At 45.0% G+C, this 22,422-nt stretch overlaps 1 protein-coding gene across 1 annotated transcript in view; it reads right to left on the bottom strand.

The window, feature by feature from the left end:
* Positions 1–22,422, bottom strand: part of DOCK2 (dedicator of cytokinesis 2) — a 416,990-nt gene that overhangs the window by 49,625 nt on the left and 344,943 nt on the right. Inside the window, exons 31-33 of the mRNA XM_045501969.1 lie at positions 20,459–20,559; positions 20,310–20,368; positions 9,212–9,360 (exon numbers count right to left, since the gene is read on the bottom strand). Of these exons, the coding sequence (XP_045357925.1) occupies positions 9,212–9,360; positions 20,310–20,368; positions 20,459–20,559 (309 nt within the window). The remainder of the gene's footprint in view (positions 1–9,211; positions 9,361–20,309; positions 20,369–20,458; positions 20,560–22,422) is intronic.

Genomic DNA, 22,422 nt, shown 5'->3' on the forward strand with positions numbered 1-22,422 from the left:
AACGGAACGGGATGCTGTGCCTGCTTTTAGGAGTTCCCAGAGTACGGGGTGAAGAGGAGTGGATGATAAGTGCTGGAGAGAGAAGGAGGGAGGGGAGGGAGAGAGTGACCACGTGAAGGAAAAGGGCATTTCAAGCAGAGGACACAGCGTGTGCAAAGACGTGGAGGTATGTGACAGAGCACTGCATCTTCAGGAAGCGGCACGTTGTCACAGACAGCTGTCTGCCTAGCCTTCCTTTCTCCATACTTCGGTGATCGCGCTGGCCCTAATCTTAGTCCTGGGGACACAGATGAGCTATCCATACCTCCCTAGCTCCGGGTGTGGGCATGTGACCCAGGCCTACCTCTTAATCAGTATCTTTCATCATCTAGACACTAAGATTAATAAAGGCTCAGGCTGAGTAAGTGAGACTCAGATCCAAGGCTTTGCTGAAACTCTTGGCAAAGAGTCTGTCTGCTCAACGTGAAGATGGAAGGCTGTAAGCCTGAGGCTGCTGGAGATGGCCATAATAGAAGAGCCCGCCTGGAAATGACACCAATACAGAGGAGAGTGGAAAAGGGGAGACAGAGAAAGACTGAGCCCCTGAGCCCATCCATACTTGAAGCTCTCATAGGTACATGAGCTGATGCCTCAGAAAGTAGACTGGTGGCAACTGTAGTGGTCAGAGATCAGACTAGGTAAGTGACCTGAACATGAGTATGTACCTATAGTCCCAACATATCTTGGTACATGAAGCCAGAGAGCGTTCCATCTCCCCATTTTCACTCTCAAGAAGCATCTCACCCAGTTCAGCTCATGGCTTACGCAATGTTTTGAAGGGCCATACTGTGTCCCTTTTCATGGCTAAAATGTAAAACAGTTTGTACTTTCAATAACATGCCGTGATGAATCTATCCAAATCACGCAGTCTGCTTCTCCTCAGTTTTACCATTAAATACGAAACTGGCATCTGGAGAAGGGAAGAAGGCCCTTGGCAAAGGTCACCAAGGTCTAGGGAGTCTTTGGGTACTCCTGGTTTCTTACCCAGCCTCTCTACTCTCAGACCTTAAAATCTCTCCATGAAGTCTGGAGGTCATATTTAAGGAGGATCATGTCTAAAGGTGATAATGCATGAAAACCAGCCAGCCCCAGATTGGTTCCACTTCACTAAGTGTCAGGTATTATTACACATGAAGAAGTATGTGTAATGCTCTGTGAATGGCAGAGACCTTTTGGCAGGCTCCTTCCAGTGCACAAAGGATCAAGCCCAGTCTAGTTGGTTGGAATCTTTAAGTGATGAAAGGCAGGGGCTGGATTCACTTTTCCCTCAGCTCACATCTGTGGTGCCATTGTTCCCTCACTTTTGCGTGCTGAGGGCCAAAGGAAAGGACAAAAAGCTTGTGCTGATACAGTAGAGATGAAAAAATCTCCTGTGAGTTTCCTCAGTCGGGGAAGATTTATGGAAGGAGATACAAAAAAACCTGGAAGATGGGTAGGATTGTGATAAATATGAAGAGGAAGAGCACTCTGGGTAGGAGGAACGGAGTGAGCAAAGGTTGTAGAGGTGGGAAAGTAGAGAAAAATGAGGAGAGCAGTTAAGAAAGATCAGAGTTCAAGAAGAAAGAAAAGAAAAAAAAATTAGAATGAAGACCCTGATGGGGGCCAATCTGATGAGGGTCTGGACTGCCAGTCCACACATGAATCATGTACCTTACATGATGCATTGTATTAAGCATCTTGTATGCATCAAATATTATCTAGACTTAAGGGTTGGGGCTATCATGATTAGAGATGTCTACTGTGCCAAGCTTGGGGCAGAAAGTAATACAGCTAAAGGACTGCAAGCATGGGCTCTGATGTTAGACCATCTGATTTACATGTCTGCTCCATTCCCTCCACCATCTTAGGAAAGCTATCAGGTCTTTCTAATCCCACTTCAGAGTTTATATCAGGCATCAGGGGTCGGCAAACATTTTCTGTAAAGGGCCAGATTGTAAATATTTTAGTCTTTGTGGGTTAGTCAGTCTTTATTACAACTACTCAGCTCTGCTGCTATAACACAAAAGCAACCATAGATAATATATAGACAAATCAGCATGGCTGTATTCTAATAAAACTTTATTTACAAAAACAGGTAACAGGACAGATTTGGCCTGTGGACCCTATCAATATAATAGTGGTCCCTACCACATGGGGTAGTTAGGAGGACTGGAGGAGATTTTATATATAAAGCACCAGGGGAGAGCATAAACTCAAATGTGCATTGGGTTTGCTCATCTGCTTATGATTACTGCTAATGTTATTGTTATTACTGCTGAATGTTACTGGAAAGCAGCTTTATGGGAGAAAAATAGCATTTTTTTCCTTGTCTGAGTTGTTCAGTGTTAAGTGTTGGCATGATTCCTCCTGATGCGATGAACTTTCCTTTAGAGCAGAGAAGTGCATGGGGTAAATAAGCACTTGTCACAAGGTCACAAAGAGCCTGCAGGGAAGGAAATTACAGGGTGCCAGGGGCTGTGCAGAGCTGGATGACGCTGTGCCACGCGTGAGCCCTTCAGGCCAGGTCGGAGAGCGAAGGTTTCAGTCAAGCACATCCCATGACAGACACCGGCCCGTTTTGTTCCCAAGCAGGCACTGTGCGCAGGAGCGGCTATGACCACAGCCTTTGGCATCCAAAAGACTTAGTTTGAGTCTTGCTTTGACTTTTCTCCCCACTATGTGATCTTGGGAAAGTTAATCAGCTTCCTGAGGCTCAATTTTCTCATCTATTACGTGAAGATTTAAAACAGCACCTACTGGGGCACCTGGTGGTTCAGTTGGTTGAGCATTCAGCTCTTGATTTTGGCTCAGGTCATGATCCTAGGGTCATGGGATTAAGCCCTGCACCAGGCTCCATTCTGAACATGGAGCCTGCTTAAGATTCTCTCTTTCTCGGGGTGCCTGGGTGGCTCAGTCGGTTAAGCGCCCGACTTTTGGTTTCAGCTAAGGTCATAATCTCACGGTTTGTGAGTTCAAGCCCTGCATTGGGCTCCACGCTGACAGCATGGAGAGTTCTTGGCATTCTCTCTCGCTCTCCCCCTCTCTGTCCCTTCCCATTTCTGCTCTCTCTCTCTCAAAATAAATACACTTTGAAAAATGAAAAAAATTCTCTCTCTCTTCCTCTGCCCCTCCCCTAATGGTATGTACATGCTTCTCTCTCTCTCTCTCTCTCTCAAAAACTTAAAAATAAATAAATAAATAAAACAGCAGCCACTTAGAGTAGTGTTGGGAGAAGTTAATGGGAAAATACACGGGAAAGGCTAGCGTGGTACTTGGCACATAGTAAGTGCTCAATAATTGTTATCATGACACTGTCAACATTGCCATTGTCAACAGTATCACCATCTCAGTTAGTCTTTATGATAGCCAAGGGAGATAGATATCCTCATTTTTATTTTTTAAATGAGGAAACTGAGGCAAAGTGGAATCTTTGTCTTGGGTTTCAAAGCATGGATGGACTTGACCTAGAGCAGGCCCAAGGGTCCAGCATATGCTCTCACACATACACTGTGCCATGCCACTGTGCAGAGCTTAAAACAAAGGTCTGGCTCCTCCAAATCAATTCCGTTTTCTCCACAGCTGCACAGCTGCATCACATTGTTGACTCCTCACCCCACCCCTGCAAGGGGGATATTTGTTAAGGAGCATCTGCAGGTTACTTTCGCAGAAGTCAATGCTACAGAGGCCCACCAGGAACCTTAAGAGGCCCTACTCAGGAAAAAGGAATGAACTCTAAGAGCCCAGCCCTCCTGAGTGGGCCTCCCTCCTCCAGCAGAATGACTCATGTGGGCCTCACGTTTGCATCATGCCTTCCCCAAATTGCTTTTGTGACCTCTCCTTACTACTTTAGAATATCTTGGCTATTTTCCTTATTTGTTTGCCTAGAATCCTGCTGAAGTGTGAAATTTAGGGAACAAGAGCCCTTCTTCAAATGTCTGGTTCTGACTTTGACTTCGTATGGGAGGGGCAGAGATAGTGTGAAAGGCCAGGATGGCAGAGTGATAGGGATAGAACTGGCACCAGTAAGTCAGCCCGTGGCCTCCTTTGTTAGTGAAATGCTGGTTGTCTGGGGTGGCTGGAAGCAGACTTGGGGGAAAGCAGGAGAAGATAGTGTCATGTGAGAAGGGATGCTTTAGGGAGTCAGTGCAGCTTCCTAATTTTCTTTGAGTTATCTTGTCTCCGCCTGCTCCAGATCATTGCCTGTGGAGCTTGGGTTTGGGAACCTATGATGGTATTATGATATTCATTTTACAGATGAAGAAGCTGGGCTTGAAAGAGGTTAAAGAACTTACCAAATTTATCCAGCCCACAAGCAGCAAGTCTATCTAACTCCAAAGCACACTGGCCAGAACACAGTAGGTGCCCAGTATATATTTATTGAATCGATTGTTCTTTTCTTCATTATGTTCTAAGCCATCTGAAGCACCCCCTTACTCTAAGCCAAGACTCCGTTTCAGGGGATCTGCTCAACTGATATCTCTGTCCATTAGTTCATTTATCAAGCAATTATTGAGCTCATGCTGAGTCCCAGGTGCTGTTCTAGGTGCTATCAAATGCTGTTACCTCTTCCATCTCTGAGAGGAGTTTTCTCTAGGACATCTTGCCTACTATGGCTCAGACCCTCAGGCTGATTGTGCCACAGTCCTGTTCTACAATCTGTAAAATAGGCAATCACTCTCCTCAGTCTCTAGACCCCAGGACTCTGACTCTTTGCCACCATCTTCACCCAGACACCCCAAAACCCCTCCCTGCACAAAAAAATTGGCCAGGAAAACAGCTGGTCTACCCAGCCTCTGGGGATTACTCAAGCAATCATCAGCTACCCTCATTACCCTAAATGATGAAAATATTCACTGGAATGTTCCTCCCTGTGCTAAGGCTTTCCCTCTGAAATGTGGAAGGATGCAGGTCTAAATGCTTCCATTCATCCTGGGAACATTGACATGGTTCTCACCCACACTCATGACAGGCACTTGACAAGTTCAGGAATGAAAGACTAGCCTTGGCCCCAGAAAACCTCACGGTCTTGTGATAGAGAGAGATCTATGAGCAGATCGTCATGCAGTGTGGGTCAAGTGATATGCCTGAGCCTCACTTAGGTAGGTCAAGACACATTTCACACTGACTGGGCATGAATGTGGCAAGCCAAGGCTCCTTTTGCCAAAACTGTCCTGTCCATTGCCCCACCAAGGAGTAACAGTGTGCCAGGGATGGGACATTCAGTCTGAGTCACAGGATAGGAACCCCTGAGATGGTCTTGGGTGAAGTGCTGTACTTATGAGGGGTAAAGGTTATCAGTCAAATGCAACAGCTATCTAATTTGGGCTACAAGAGAAGACAGGGAAATCTGGCAATGAAGTTGCAAAAAAACTCAGAGCAGAGAAAGAGATTGCCCCAGAGCCTCCTTTTCCCCACCCCCACACCCCCTTAAGCCCATCAGTGTTTAACCCCCTCCTGTCCCAGTTCCAGCCCATGCACATCCTGCTTGAGCCCATCTGTCTTTTGCATCCAGATGAACCACTGCCTCCAGAAGCAGGAAGGGCCATCTCAAAATGTGAGGCCTCAGCTGAAGGATGAGTAGAATCTCTTCAGGTGAAGAAATCAAAGGAAGAGCCTGAGCAAAAGCAGGGCGGCAAGAAAACCACAAGATGTTGTGTCCCTGGCCAGAGGCAGGGGTCCTGCTAACTTTTCCTTTGGGTTCTGCTATTTCCTTTAAGAAACTCAAACTTTAGAAAGGAAAGCCTACCTGTCACCTTCTAGAAACCTAGTTTTTAGCTGATAATTTTGGCATCATTCCCTAATGCTAGTTTGCATGCAAGACCTCCTGGATTTCAGACCCAGTGCTGGGGTTTGCTCTGGATTTGGCCATCAGGGCTGCTTGGGGCTCCTGGGGGACTGGCATCCTCCTTTCCTGGGAAAACCTTCATGGCTGCTTACTCTGAACCAAGGAGTCGTGCCTGGATCTGCTCACCCCACAGCTGATTTCCCACCAATCACACCAGCTGGTTTTTTCATGGGAAGCTGCCCCATTAGTCAGCTTGATTGTGCTGTCCCTTTTGATAAGGGAGAAATTAAGAGAAGCAATTGGGGAACGTTATTACGATGAACACATGCTTCGAGTGAGGAGTCCAAGGATGACCCCCATTCATAGAAAACAGGTGGGTGGATGTCATGGGGATGCCACAATAAGGAAATCCTTTCAGGAAAAAAAATCACATTCAGGCAAGCCTCTGAAGGCCACCAAATACAACTGTCAGGTTGTAATCCAGAAATGATGGGCTTGCTTGTTTTTTAAACATTGCAAACCATCAGGTACTTGGAGTGTTTCCTTTGCACACCTGCCCCTAGGACATCTTCTGAGCCAGCTGGTGCACACGCCTCTGGAGGGTGTACTGATCTGAGGGTAAGTATGATGCCCTTCATGTCACATTGTGTGCCCTCTATGTGTTTCCAAGCTTCACATAGTTGGCGTCCCCCTTAAAAGTCAGCAGATTGCAAACTGCCTTCAATACCCAATCCAGTGTTTCACGTTCTACTCCCCCTTATCCCAACTGGTTGGATATGGTATCTTTCTTTATCTGAACTCCTCAACCTGATTTCTTTTCAGGCTCTTTGCTGAAAGAGGGGACAGCTGGTCACTAGCCTTTCTGGGACTAGAAAGCTCCTGCTAATTAATCCCTGGGCAGAAGAGTACTCTCTCACACTGATATCATCAGAGCTAACTACAGATCTTTCTCAGCTTATAATGAGGTTATGTCTGATAAACCCATTGTAAGTTGAAAGTATAGTTAATTCAAAAATGCATTTAATATCCCTAACCCACTGCAGCCCAGCCTACCTTAAACATGTTCAGGACACTAACATTAGTCTATAGTTGGGCAAAATCATCTAATGCAAAACCTATTTTATAATAAAATGTTGGTCAGCTCATGGAATTTACTGAGTACTTTACTGAAAATGAGAAATAGAATGGTTATGTGGGCATAGAATGGTTCTAAGTAAATCTGTTGTTTACCCTCATGGTCACGTGTTTACCCTCATGGCTGACTGGGAGCTGTGGCTCACTGCTGCTGCCCAGCACGCGGCAGAGAATCTACTGCCTACCACTAGCTCAGGAAAAGACCAAAGTTCAAAATTCAAAGTAAGGTTTCTACTGAATGTGTATCACTTTCACACCATTGTTAAGTCCAAATACCATAAATCGAACCATTATAAGTTGGGGACCACCTGTAGTCTCTTTTTCTCCTTAGAACAATGTTTTCCAAAGTGATTGGCAGAATGGCACATCCAATTGATGTTTCTTACACAAATAAGTTTGAGAAACTGGGCAAGTCTGTTTACCGTGGAATGCCTCAGTGCTTTGACTATGTTAATGTGCACTGGAGATCTCTAAGAGGGGTTACCATATGCAGTAGATTCCAAAGGTATTTAATTTCCAAACCGTCTTCCCTAGAGCATCTGGTTGGATTAGTGCTCTATGGAACATATTTTGAGAAAGCACTAATGAAGAGGATGCCATTCATTCTTTCACTCAGGCAACATTTACTGCGACAATACCAGGGACGGGATGATGCAGTGGGCACAGCACGGTTTGGGGACTGTAGCGACTTGTGTGTTGCAGCCTCTACCCCACCTCTTTGTTGATGTGTGACTTCACCTTTCTAAGCTTCGGTATTTTCATCTGTAAAATGGGTATCATAATGCTACCTAACTCTCTATAGGGTTGCAATAAACAAGATCACAGGAACTAATGCATGGAAAGTACTGATGGTGTGCCTGATACATAGTAAGCACCCAGTTAATGGCAGTCATTTTTGTCATCATCATCATCATCATCACCTTTATTATATAAGGTTGAGGAAGATGCAGAAAATGCTCAGAAATGAGTATAACACAAGGCAGTATATAATCATCATACCTCAGACAGATAAAATGATGTAGGAATGGAGAGAAAAGGTCTCTTAAAGGACACAGGACTGCACTGGACTTTGCAGGATCAGTAGGAGTTTAGGTGACGGCAGGCAGAACTGTGAACATGGAAGAGCGTAGAAAGAAGGAGAAATGCACGGAGGAGGACATTTACGGAGGTAACCCAATTAACATGAGCTGCAGGAAATAGCTGGGGAACAGGTTGAGGGGGGGGTGGGGAACGAGGTAGGCATAATGGCTGAAAGGGCTGAGTGAAGAGCAAGGAAGGCCCTGAATGCAAGCATAAGGGTTTGCACTTTACTGGGTGAGGATTAGAGAACCAGTAAGCCAGAGAGGGGAGAGATCTGTAAGGATTTTAAGGAAACACATTTGGAATCTGTTGCTTTTTAAGTACCTGTCTTAAGGGGAACTGTTGGGTGGCAGGAGATGGTCTCGAGTGAGAGGCAAAAACGCTGGGGGAGGGGGAGAAAGAGCCTGTAAGGGGTAAAACCAGGTGGGAAGGTGTGGCGGAGAGGACAGCAGGGCAAGATTTGAGGGAACCTGGGCAGAGGCAGTCTGACAAGACTTGAAGACCAACCTTCCTGAGCTGGGTGAAACTACAGAACACTGCCAGGAGCCTGTTGTGGAAATGGGTGCTTATTCCACTGTCAGAAGCTTCTACAGTGACTGGGCCCAGAGAGCGGTCCTCATCCTTCAAGTCTGATGGGACTTTTAATGAAAACATTTGGACACAAGTTGCCCACTCCCTTCATGCTGGGGAAAGCCTCCTACTGCCACTGCAGATACACAAGTCTCTCCTGAGCAACAGGCCTTTGACTCCATTCGCTGTCATTTTCACTCATGGCTGAGTGTGACTCCTGGGAAGCTCAGCTCCTTCTAGACAATATAGAGCCTCCAAGTTGTCCCAGAAGAGAAAGAGCTGGACAGAGGCCAGTGTGAGATGAAGGCAGGTGGGAGGGGCGGGCTCTTTGGACACACCTCGAGGGAACTCTTAGGTAGGGAAGTATGGTCCTTGTACTATTGAGAAAGGGACCAAGCTGATACCCAGCAAGAAAGCACATTTTCATCTTGGCCTTGGGCAGCAAAGCATGATAAAATAGTGACCTAATCCAATCTGCCAGCTCATTCTGGGCACATGAATAATGTCCCTTGCCTACTGTCAAGCCCCTGAATGAAGCCCAGGCAGATGGAACGAGGATATCATTATGGGGAAATGGGCTGGGGATTAGGGAGGATGGCATGGGTTTCCAGCCTCATTTTTTACCTTTTTGAAATCCCCACTCCTTTGATATTCACACAGCATCATGTCGAAGAAGATTGGTATGGTGGCTTTCCGGAGCTCAGCCTCAGGGATAAGTGTCATCTCTAATATAGGTCCCACCATGCCTGGGATGAAGCAGATTTTGTTCTGGCCTGTAAGAGAAGAGGGGCATGGACACATAAAACAGTTTTCATGATGCACAGATCCTCCTCAGACCAAGCCTGTGGAAAGGAAAAGAAGGGAGGCAGAATAGTAAAAACAATAGTTAACACATATATGGTTGTTTATGGGAGCCTGGCACCATTTTGAACACTTTACATATATTAACTTCTGTAAGAGGTGCATGCATCATCCAGAACAAGCTGTTATTAAGGATAATAACATGGGTTTGTGGAAAGCATGTCACTGCTTACAAGGGTTTTCACCTGCATGATCTCCTTGGCAAATGGAGCCCTGATGCAATATGTTGGTGATGGCCAGTCACAGGGATATTTGAAACTATGCCTGTCTACATCACACACCATGTTTCTGAGATTGGAAAACATGCTTTTACCAACTATTTCATGAAACAGGAAACGCAAAATTTGCTGCTAAGAATCTGCTACTAATAGTATGATCAGCGGAATAGTGAAGCACTCCCACACCCTTCCCCTTGAGGGAACAGTATGGCCAATGCAATAGTGAGTGGAATGGTGAGGCATTCCTGTGAACTGCCTGTTGCTCTTGGCATTCTAGCTACACTGGCCTGCTTCCGGTGTCACAAACTCACTTTGTGTCCTACACTGCCAGGCCTATGCACACAGTGCTCCTTTGTTGAGAATAGTTTTTCCTGTCTGTGCCCCAACACCCCCATTGCCACCTGGCTTCCCCTGGAAGGGTCCCACTGGATAGATATGTTGAGAAAAGCCCCCAGAGCGTGCCTTCCCACCCCAGGTAGGTCAGACCCTCTGCACTGGCTTCTTGTGTTGTGCCTTCTCCCCCAACTTTGCAATTATGGCTTTATTTGTGAAATAATATGATAACTATCTGCCTCCTCCATTTCACGAGAGTAGAGACAATGTCTGTTCTCACTGTTGTACCTATGGCACTGAGTACAGGACATATTAGATGCTCAATACATGTATGTTGAATGAGGAAATCCATTTCCTGACCTAACTAGCTATATGACTTGGATATACATCTTTATAAAAATGCAAAAGCAATACGTATACACACCTGTTGAGAAGACCATGTGAAAATATACCTGTGTATACTTAGCACAGAGCCTGGAAGAATCAGCATCTAGGGGCACAAGTAGTATGGCACAGTGGTTAAGGGCACTGGTCCTGGAGCTAGAATTGCCTGAATTTGTAAACTGACTCCACCATCAACTGCTGTAAGATATTAGACAAGTTGATCTCACCACTTGGGGCCTCAGTGTCCTCACCTGTAACCTGGGAGAATAATAGTATTTATTTGATAGGCTTGTTGTGAAAAATAAACAGATTTTTACCAAGTGCCCAGGACAGTGCTTGGCATGTGTCACACTTTACACAGTGTTAGCTACTACTGTTCTGGTGTGTGGCCACAATGAACCATCAAGGGAAGCCTTGTTGAGCCTTGTTAAGTAGACTACTCAGAATACACACGAGAGAGGCACGGTGAGGGGCACTTAGGAGTCGCAGGGATTTCCTGGAAAGCGAGGGCAAGCGTATCCAGGTCATCCTATCATCAAAGCTGATGCTCGGGTGTTCCATCAGCGGCTGCCACTTCAGAGCCTCAGAGCCCAACCTGGAGCAGAGAGCTCCTGCAGGCGCAGAAACTCGGGTGGTATGGTGCACAGCCTGGTGCTGTTGCTTTCGATTAAAGTTCAGACAAGGAGCCAAGAGGGAAACTGCAAGAAAATGAATTTTCATGTAGCCTAAAATGAGGCTTAATGCTCAAGTATTTCCCCAGAATTCAGATAAAAAAGGCATCATCCTAGGACTACCTTCGGCTAGTGAGAATGAAATGGTGAAGTCAGGCTGAGAGTTTTGTGAAATATAAAGACACTTTTCCAGGATATCTGCTTCATTTTATGATGCATTTGGATTACACTTGAGCTTCCAGTCTTCGTTTTGGCCCAAATAGAAAAGAAAAAAAAATTGTACATTTTAGCAGGTTTATAGTAATTGCTAATCTAGGTTTTTGATTTCGTCCTTCAAGATCCTTTAAACCCACAGTGGGGTTTTAAAATTCAAAGTCAAGTGCAATAATAAGTAGAAAGTAAATGGGAAACTGTCAGATAAGCCACCACGGAATGGAGGAATTGCTTATGCAACAAAGGCCTTTAGAATACTGGAGGGCATTGGGTATGATAAGGATATATTTAAGATGGTTTAAAATAAAGAGCGGACATGCTGTAGACCAGGGATTTCTTAGATACTTTTGACCTCCATTCTTTGCAGTCAGTTGAAGAGATGTTTGGAAGAATCGGGGAAATGGAGAAAGATGCTGATCTCTAAATACAGTGTGAGCTGAATGCCCCTTACAATGCTCTGTGAAGAAATTTTATTCATTTACATCAAAAGCAGAATTTCAGCACATTGGATTTTGTGTTCAAATAATCTGAATGTGTGCATATGTGTGTCTTTATACACACAGACACGCACACACGTGCACACACATACACACACACACACATTTGTAGTTAATTGGATGCAAACTCATTTGGAAAAAAAAAAAAAATCCTCATTCAAGAGACACACCTGCTGCTGTATTCCAAAAAAGGCAAGGCAAGGAATCAGTAAGAGGGTCTTTTTTCATATAATGGAAGCTGAATCTCACTGAGCACAGATACCAATTAGAAAAGGCTTTTAAAGTGCCAATAAGCCAGCAGGATAAATCCACATGCCAAATTACATAGGCTTTGGGAAAGGCTCTGGTGGTAATGAGAGCGCAGAGAAGAGCTTCGGTGTGTGGGTGGAAAGGAGTCCTGTGTGTTCTCGGGCCTGGGTTTCTAATCTGTGCAATGGCCTCATCTATCACACCTCTCAGGAGGAGACTGGTATCAGGGCACTAAGAAGATGACCTGACAGAAAAGGAAGAGGGAGGAAGGGAGCGGGGAGGAAAGGGGGAGAAAGAGACCATTGTTGTGAATCTGCTGAGACCAGAGTAGAGTCAGTCACTGACCTTGTGAGGCTGATACGAACAGAAGGGGCACTCTTTTGGAGAGAAGATGGCTCTCCAAAGGTGGACACAGACTCTGGAATGAACAGGGATGTGGACAGGTCATGACCTCCTGGATTTCAGAGTCCTGCATCCTCCCTGGGACTCTGAAGTAAAGCTGGGCCGACCCAGAAAGATCACACATTCAGTTCCAAAGGGGAAGAGAGAACACAGATCTCTGCTGCTCTGGCTCAGGCTTGGAAAAGCTCCCTTCTGGCACTGCTCTGAGACAGGCAGTCTGTTTGCTCCTCATCGTCCAGCACATACCCAGCTCCAGCTTCCCCCCAGGCCTTGAAGAATCGCTGAGCCCTACAATCAGGTCCCACTGTGGCCACTCCATGGCCCCGTGGCTTTGTGCCTGTCATTTAACTTCCCTGAGCCTCTGTGATCTCATCTGTAAAATGGAGATAAAAATAATCCCTGCTTGGTAGGATTGTTGAGAAGCTTAAAAGAGTTCATATAAACAGAGGGCTCTGCAGAGTGGCTCATTAGAAAGGCTCAGGAAGTACTGATGTTGACAGTGGTGATGATGATGGTGAGTACTATAAGCTCAGCCTCTGCTGGATTCTGGAAAAAGTAACATATAAAGACATGTTGCAATGCATGGAGCTTCCTAGAGCTTTGCACGGAACATTTTATGCCTATCAGTTTACTTGTTCACCTCCAGAGCAAAGAGCTGGCATGGGGAGAGAGGGTCAGGATGGATTTACCTTTTCTCCCAGGGCTGACACTCACAACCCTGTAGACCCTTCTTTATCCCATCTAAATATTTCATAATCTGTCCTCAAAGATGTTTGAAAAACTCCAATCTGACCACGTTGATCCACAGTTTACAATCCTTCCGTGGCTTCTGTTGCTCTTGGGACCCAGCTCTGTAGGCCTGTTTGGTTCAATGCTCCTGCTCTGTACCATTCATCTTTCCTCTTGCCTGCCTGTCCTCCCCCCATGCCTGGCTCCATGCCTTAGGCACACTCTGTTCCTCCTCCTTGGGCCTGCATGTAGGCCCTCCTCTGGCCACCCTGCTTTCCCTTCCCTCTTCCTGACCCCATTTCTACACCGAACCCTACCTCCACCTGTCCCCACAAATAAACCCCACTCATTCTCTAACATCATTCTATCAAATACGGAAGCTACAGCCACATGTATCTTTTGAGCGCTTGAGACTAGTCCAGGTTGAGATGTGCTGTTGAGTATAAAAAGCCCACTAGATTTCAAAGAATGAGTTCTGGAAACCAAAAACAAAAGTTAACACATCTCAATAATGTTCTGTATTGATTGCATGCTGAAATGATAACACTTTGGAATACGGGGTTACATCAAATATATTGTAACATTAATCTCACTATTTCATTTTTCTTTTTAAAAACTTTGCATTTAGACAGGGGGCTCACATTCCAGTTTCAGAGGATATGACTGCTCTGGAGCGAAGGCTCCACACCATTCCTCATCGAGGCCATCCTCGGCTCACTCATGAGACTGTCCTTTACAGAGTCTCCAGCTGCCCCAAACTTCTGCTCTGCAGCAATCCCCTTTGACCATAACAAGATAGCTCTGCAATCAGTAGGTTGCTATTCAGTGCAATGATCACAAGTCTATGAAGTCAAGGGCTCTATCACGAATCTGTTTCCAGTTGTAACTCCAGCCAGAGGCACAGTGCCTGGCATTTAGAGGATGCTCATATTAGTTTCCTGTTGCTGCTGTTATAAATCACCACAAACTTAGTGGCTTAACACAAACAAAGTTACTATTTTATACTTCTGGATGTCAGAAGTCTGAAATTGGTTTCATTGAACTAAGATCAAAGTGTGAGCAGGGCTGAGTTCCTTCTGGAGGGTCTTAGGAAGAAACCATGTACTTTCCTCTTGCAGCTTCTAGAAGCTACCTACATTCCTTGCCTCCTGGTCTCTTCTTCCATCTTCAAAGTCAGAAGTGCATCTTCTTTAAATCCCTCTCTGACTCTCCTGACTCCTTTTATTCACTTCTAAGGACCCTGTGGTTGCATTGGGTCCACCTGGACAGTCCAGCATACTCTCACCATCTGCAAAATTCTTAATCATGTCTGAGAAGTCCACTTTGTAAGGTAATATAAACACTGGATCTTGGGATTAGGACATTAACATCTTAGGGGAAATGTTATTCAGTCTACCACAATATTTTGCTCAATATTTGCTATTCAATGAGTAAATCAATATTCAGTTGGATACATGGATGGATGGATGCCTCCCTATTTCCATTTTCTATTTCCTGCCAGTAGCTTCCTCCAACCGTAAGAAGCCATGCTTGTGTAGGCTGGTTGCTCTCCTGGAATACCTGTCCTTTCCCCTCTTTCTTTCAGTCTGGACATGGGCCAGACTGGGGTCTCATTCAAGAGCCATTTTCCCGAGTGGAACCATCCTTACTGCCCTTGCCTACCTCCCATTTACCTGAACTCTTGAGTCTCTACCACACACTTCATGTTAAAGAACACATCTCAGTTTGTTCTTTAAATTCTTAGTTTGTTCTACTCTTAGGACTAGATGGTGCCTCTTCTTAGAAAGGTGGGGACTGTGCCTTATCCTTCTCCAATTCTCCCACCCTTCCCTGGAGCCTAGTGCTGAGCTGGGCACTCTGTACATGCTTAAAAAGTAAAGGCCCAGTTGATCTCATGGCTCTGCCAGTAGCAACCTCCCCACAGACGAGGCCATGATGCCAGCCGCTTGAATTTGTCTTTCTTTCCCACGAAGACTGTTAACCCCGCAGCCTGACATTAACCCAAGTGAATGTGGGATGGCTAAGTGAAAAGTCATTCTGGCAAAATGTGCATTGCTTCACTTCAAGCAGAAATCAAATGTTATGATGTTATACTATCAGGAAACGTATATTACATTTGGCATAGTCCCATTCCAAAAACACAAATGGCATTAACCTCTTAGTGCTCTGGCCCTGGTAACAAGATGTGGTCCTTCTCTCCATCAAAACCTCCCACAAGTAACCTCTGTCACAAAAGCACACACAAACACAGAGACATGCACACACACGTATTTGTCTAGGCTTTTCTCTGAAGAATGTTAAATAATCTTTAAGCCTGAGATTATCTTTGCAATTAGCTATCTTATCATCACAGGATTGCTCAAATCTTTCCTGATGAGAAGAAGAAGATGATGATGATACTGATGATCATGGTGATGATGCCCTGATTGCTTTGGGCATTAAAACAAAATTTAAAAGGTTAGTATGCATTATGATTTACTCATTATCAGTAGTCTTGGAAAAACAGTTCACTATTTCACACTCTTTGAAAATAATTTGCATATTCTGAAAAAATATTAGTCAGAATATTGGACTTGGGAACAAGAGACAGGTTCTTTCACTTCAGCTGAATCACTGATTTGTTGACCTTGGGAATGTCCTTGTGCCTCTCTGGGCCTTAGTGAGCTCCCCTATAAAATGGGGGGGGGGTTTGAATTGGATGATGTATCAGTTAGGGATAACATAAATCTGATTACCATGGCTAAACTGAGTAAGTTTTGCATTAGTTTTCTTCCTTAACAAGAAGTCAAAAGATGGTCAGTCCTGAGCTGCTCCCCCATCCTTAGCATATGACTTTTGTCTTCATAGCTTCAAACTGGATACTGTACATCCAAGCATCTTGTTTTCCAGAAAGGAAGAAGGGGAAGGTCTATGGGCAAAAAATGTGTTGTGCTCATTGAATTTGTCCCCTTCCCTTTTTTGTTTTAAATTGGACAAAAAGGATTTCCTGAAGCCCCAACAAGTTTGTTTCTGTTGACTCTCTTTGGACAGAGATGCGTCATATGGCCATCACCTGCAGTAGGATGTTGTTAACTGAGCAAATTGTGATCATGAAAAAAAAAAACCTAGGGTTCAGTTAACCAGGAAGAAGGGAAGAATGGTATTGTGTGGGTTCTCAGCTGTGTCTGCCACAGACAGCTTCTAAGTTTCACTTGGTCTTGGATATTCCATAAATTGTACTTTAAAACCTATCATTATCTACTACATTGGTCTCTAGTGTATACAGTGCTTAGTCCTGGTTTGGATTATCAGGTTAACCTCATTAGCATACTAGGAGAATGCATGCTAATGCCAGCATCTAGTAGAACACAAGGTGGGGTGGGGATGGGAAACCATCCATTCACTCTGCCTCCTCTTTCTGTTCACTTATGCCTGAAGGAAGACAGCTGAGGAGGAAGGCAGCTATGTAACTAATAAGTAACAGGAAAATCCCTTCAGGCTGATGTACTTTCCTCTTTATGCAAGCCCAGGCCAAGAGGTGAGGAGGGTGACCATCTTCGCAAGAGATCCTTCACTTCTTGTTTTATTCAGTGGACATCAGTGACTTTGACCACCACTCCCCCCCCCAAAAAAAAAAAAAAAACTCCATAAACATCTTACTTTGGGAAAATATACCCCCTTCAATGGACATAGACTTGGTGGGACCATCAAGGGAGAGGTCATCCAAGGAAGGCCAATACAATGACATCCTCTGGGGACTCGATCTTTAAACGGGGTGATGCCTGAATGGAACATACCAAAGGCAAAGTTGTGCCACCTCCCCTGGATCCTAAAGTGGTTCTGACCCTGTCCTTCACAGACTGGTTCTCCTTGCCCTTCTGGTAAGTACCTTCTTTGATTAAGGCAGGCACAGTCAGTTTCTCTTTCTTGCAACCCCAAACCCTAATAAGTATATCTTTTTTTTTTTAATGTTTATTTATTTTTGAGTTGAGAGAGAAGAGAGAGAGAGCGCCAGCAGGGGAGGGGCAGAGAGAGAAGAAGACACAGAATCCGAAGCAGGTTCCCGGCTCTGAGCTGTCAGCACAGAGCCCAACATGGGGCTTGAACTCATGAACCGTGAGATCATGACCTGAGCCGAAGTCGGATGCTTAACCGACTGAGCCACCCAGGCGCCCCACAAGTATATCTTTTAATTGCAGTAATTCATCATTTGTGTTTGCAAATAGCAAGGAGTCTGCAATACTTCAGGACAGACACTCAGGCCAGGGTCCTTGTCCTGAATCTGCTTCTTAATCCACGATCTGACTTTGTACATACCTCTTCACCTCTCTGTGCCTCAGTTTCCTCACAGGTAAAGTGGTGGGTTGGATTAGACCCATAACTTCACACCCTTCTCTGAAGTGCTTCAGGATCTTTCCCCAGAAAATCTTCAGGGGTCCACATGGGAGCTCAGGTGTGGCCCATTATAATGGGCTCTGGGCCCCCCACCCCAATTTAGTTAGAACAGCTTGGCTTTCAACCAACTTATGTATTGAGCAGGAGATTCTTTTTTTTTTTTATTGGCCCTCAGCTAAAAATAAACGTTAGAAAAATTCTGGACAATATGATCTCTAAAGGGCCCTTCCAGCTCTGATGTTCTGTGGAATTCTAAGCAGGTGGAATATTTGGTAACATCTTTCCATTCATCAGCATAATTGGGAGTGCAGGAACGTCTGCCAAAACATAATCTATATCTAAATAAAATCTTCTGTGTGCAAAACAACGGCAATGAAGGACATTCAGGAAAGAGCAGCCTGTGTGGAAGAGCTAGAGACAAACAAAGCGCAGATCCTGGTTTTGCAGTTCTGGCAACGGCTGGGGTGTTGGTGTGGGAAAGGAAGCCCACCGTGGCTTTACCTCGTCTCTGCCGTTGTGAAGCAAAGAGTGTAAGGTCAAACGCAAACCGAAGCCGGGCCACTCATGTTTCACTGGGCATATGCAATGTTTTTAAAACTTCTGATTAGTTATCATCAATATTTAGAAATTGGAAAATGCATTTTAAAAATTTGTTTCCTGGCTTCTTTTGAAAAACTGGAAGATGGGGACATCATTGGCCTTGCTTTCTAACAGGATGGCAATGAATCAGATCAGAACGGCAGCTGCCCCTTCCGCTGGGGGTATGTTTGCTTGACTTCATTCCAGGCCAGCTACTTCCTCCCATATTCCTGACCCTGAGGCCATGTGCTGACTATTAGGTAGCCTTGCACTTGCACTATCCTTTTTTTTTTTTCTTATTGAAGAATAATGGTCAATGACACATAAAATATTTCTTATATCCCTCTCCTTTTCCAAAGTGGAGAAATAAAAGACTGATAAAGGCATGCTTTTCTAGAAAAATAGGGCAGAGATAGTATTTCTTCACAGCAGTGGTTTTCAAATAGGGGTGGTTTTGCACATCCCTTTCCCCCTCCCCACGGACATTTGGCAATGTCTACAGACTTTTTGGATTGTCACAACTAGGGAGTAGGGAGGATGCTATTGGCATCTAGTGAGTAGAGGTCGGGGATGCTATTAAATATCTTGCAGTGCACAGGGCATCCATACAACAAAGAATTATCCAACTCCAAATGTTGACAGGACCCTGTGTTATGGATGTCTGTGGGTTTAACATATCCCAGCCCCTTCACTCTTTTACATTACCTGCCTGGGCCCCGCCCTATAGGCCTGGTGCTAATGATTAAAGAGGCATAACAGGAAAATTAGGTTCTGTCCTGATGGGGCAAGGATGAAAATGATGATAAAAATTCTGACCATGGGTATGGCCTCCATGGCTTTACTCTCTCAGTTTTTACTGTTATGAAACTCTTAAGTGCCCTGGGAGAAGGTGCTATTTCCCCAGATTCTACCCAGTGTCACTCAGTCCCTTTGCTTTGGACCTCACAGCTTGTAAATGACAGGGCAAGGCCCAAGGCGGGTATGTGGCAGTCTGTTCTGGGCCTGGTTGTCCAGGCCACCCTTTGATTTTGTAAAGCAATTCATAGCCCTTCTGGTACCAGTGTGTGCTCTTAACCCAAGTCTGATGCTGCCAGAGACCACAGAACCCAGACTGATGGTCTATCCACTGTGCTTCCCCTGCAGTGAATGGACCTTGCTGGAAAGGGCAAGAAACTGCTGTCCAGGAAACCCGAAGGGAACTGAAAGACATTAAAACCCCTAGGGAAGCAAGAAGCAATGTCAGGAGAGGTAACTTAGGTTGAATCCGAAAACTGGGCACAGTCCCTGTGTCTCCTCTGAAGATGGCTACATCCAAGCCCAGGGCAGAGTAGATTAGCAGCAGAGAGTCAAGAAGGGCACAGGAAAATTGGAGATGAAAATAGTTCATTACTTGTAACTACTCATTAATCTATGCACCTATCCATTCATCCTTTCAACACTTATATTTATGGAGCAGGATTCAGGCCTGAGGCAAGGTGTGTGGCCCCTGTCCTTGTGGGATCAAAACCAAGCTCTGGGCCTTGCAGCTGTTTGATCTCAAGCAAGTTACTTCCCTCTCTGAGTTTCCTGATCAATGAAAGGAGGGGGCATTTTTCCATCTTGCAGAAGGTGACTGAAGATTAAATAAGATCTCCTTAGCACAGGGCTGACTCAGACTCTCAATAAATGTCTCCCTGATTCCATCTCCACTTCCTTCCATCCACGGGTACCACACAGTTCACACATGAGTCCTGTAGCTCACTGGGACAGGGGTGGCTTCTGGGGTCACCCTCCGGCTCAAATCATGTCGCAAAAGACCCTCATCTTCCGCAGAGCCAATTCTCCTCCGTGGGGTTGGAGGGTCTTTTGTACATCACAACATCACTTAAGAAACTGGAGGTGGAAGGGCACACCAGTCAGCAGGAAGCATGCATGTGATGTGTGAGAACATGAGTTCCCTCAGCAGTCCTGCCCTTCCTCCTTTTTGTAAATTCCAATTTGACTTCTTAAGCCCTCAGGGGCATCAAGCAAGATCTGCGGCTGTTTGGGGGCAGGACACGGGGATGGGCACTCTCTCTCATCAGGCGCTTATTAAGGACCCAGGATGCACACAGTGATAAACTGTTATTTCAAGCTCCCACCACTGAAACCCCTGTGGCCCTCTAACAGATGGTCTTCTAGAAGGAGCTTGGCGTGTGCAGATGTGTCTGTCTGGATGCATGGGCCTACTCACCAAGCTTGTACCACATATCACGGATGGAGAAGCCAATTAGCCGTCTCATGTCCCCATACCTATGAGAAACAACAAATGTCTGCTTCAGTCTCCATCTCAGAGATTTCCATGAAGCCCCCACTTCAAGGAGATCCAAATATTCAACCTACTTATTCAGGATTTTGTTGTATTTGGCGTGCGAGAACTGCTCCAGCTGCAGAGAATCTTGAGTGATAAAAGCCACCGCCAGATGAAAATAGTTGTTCCACAGCTGTAAATGAAGGAGTAGAGAACAGTCATGGAGAGGGTCTGAAGTGGGAAAGCATATTAAATGCTGGGTAATGTGAACAATTTATGAAAATGGCAGAAGATAGTGGCAGAACCAGTTTAATTCTGTGCACTGCAATTTTCTAACTGGCATGGACTCTGAAATTAACATCCTGGCCAAAGCAAGGACAATGGATGGATTTCTCTAGGCACTGACCAGGTCCCCAGTCTGATGACAGGGGAGGGTTTTAGGGCTGCTTTTGAAAAATTGCTTCATTTTGTGTTTTGAAAGACAAACAACTTGCCCAAGCTGAGTGCCCTGGCAGAATTAGAGGTTGATGAGGGATATGTATTTCTGGAAGTCCTCCCTAATCCACCTGATAGCTCAGAGGACCAGCCTGAAACCGATTCTGTCTTAGAACATTTTGCCTCCTCCTTCCCCTTAGGTCAATGGTTTCAAGGTATGGCCCCAGGCCACTAGCAATAGCATCACCTGGGAACTTGTTAGAAATGCAAATTATCTGGGGCGCCTGGATGGCTCAGTCAGGCTCTTGATTTTGGCTCAGGGCATGATCTCACTGTTCATGGGTTTGAGCCCCGCATTGGTCTCTGTGTTGACAATGCAGGGCGTGTCTGGGATTCTCTGTCCCCCCATCTCTCTATCCACTCTCCCTCTCCGTCTCTCTCTCTCTCAAAAAATAAATAAACATTAACAAAAAAAAAAAAAAAAGAAATGCAAATTCTCTGGCTCTACCCTAGACCTACTGAATCAGACTCTGAAATCTGTGTGTTCATAAGCACTCTGGGTAATTCTGATGTTCATTTGAGTTCAAGAACCTCTGAGGGCCTGGTTTATAGGTAGGCTCGTTGTAATTATAATACTTACATGATCAGTTGGTGCTAAACACTAGGGCTAATACAAGACACCACTCCACTGGCTTTTGTTAAAATAGAACCAGCAAAGCATTCTGCACATGGCAAGTGCTCCAAAATATTGGCTGCAGTGATAACGATATTGATACAATCTACAGAACCTGAGAAATGGAGCCTTAGTGAACCCATCTGCAAAAGGGGTACCCCCTGTACCCATTGCAGAGACCTAGTAGTAAAGGTTACATGAGATGATGTTTTTAAAGGGCATGGATCTCTGTAAGGGCTCAAAAGCACTGGCTATATATATTGATTCCTTTGGTAGCAGAGGAAATAGTACAACCTGGCTCCTTGAGTGCTCAGGGCTATTATTATAAGATGACAAGCCCCTATAAGGAGCAGATGGTGGGGGGAACTTTGCTGCACAAACTTATCCACTTTCAGCCCCCTCTCAACACTGACTAGCAAGAAGAAGGGTAACACTAGCTAGAGAAATCACTCACCATTGAGACTTTCATCCTTAATTCAAAGATATTCATTGGAGGTTTCAGATGGCCAAGACTAAGTAAAAGGCAGCTTTACCCTTGATAACATCATTACTACTGCCCAGAGTGTTGCTTTCAAATGGGCTTATGCTTCCAGTTTCAGAAAGAAGAAAACAAGTATTTCATTTTTACCATGGGCCAGGCACTTTCCCATAATACATCCCTCCTTTCATCTCTTAAAACCTGGTAGCTATCATTAGTCCCATTTTACAGATGAAGATAATGAGGCTTGGAGGGGTTAGGTATTTTTCCAAAGGTCATTCAGTTTGTTATATATACAGTAGATCTGGAATTTGAACTCAGGCCTTCTGATCAAAGTTGAGGACTCTTTCTACACACCATGGTCAGTCTTTGCCTGAAGATGCATTAATACATTTTTTTATTGAACACCTTCTACATGCTAGGCATTGTCGTCATGTGGGCATAGGGAGTGCACATACACAGACAGCAGT

The sequence above is a fragment of the Leopardus geoffroyi genome, chromosome A1 (genome assembly GCF_018350155.1).
Source record: "Leopardus geoffroyi isolate Oge1 chromosome A1, O.geoffroyi_Oge1_pat1.0, whole genome shotgun sequence".
Taxonomy (NCBI): domain Eukaryota; kingdom Metazoa; phylum Chordata; class Mammalia; order Carnivora; family Felidae; genus Leopardus; species Leopardus geoffroyi.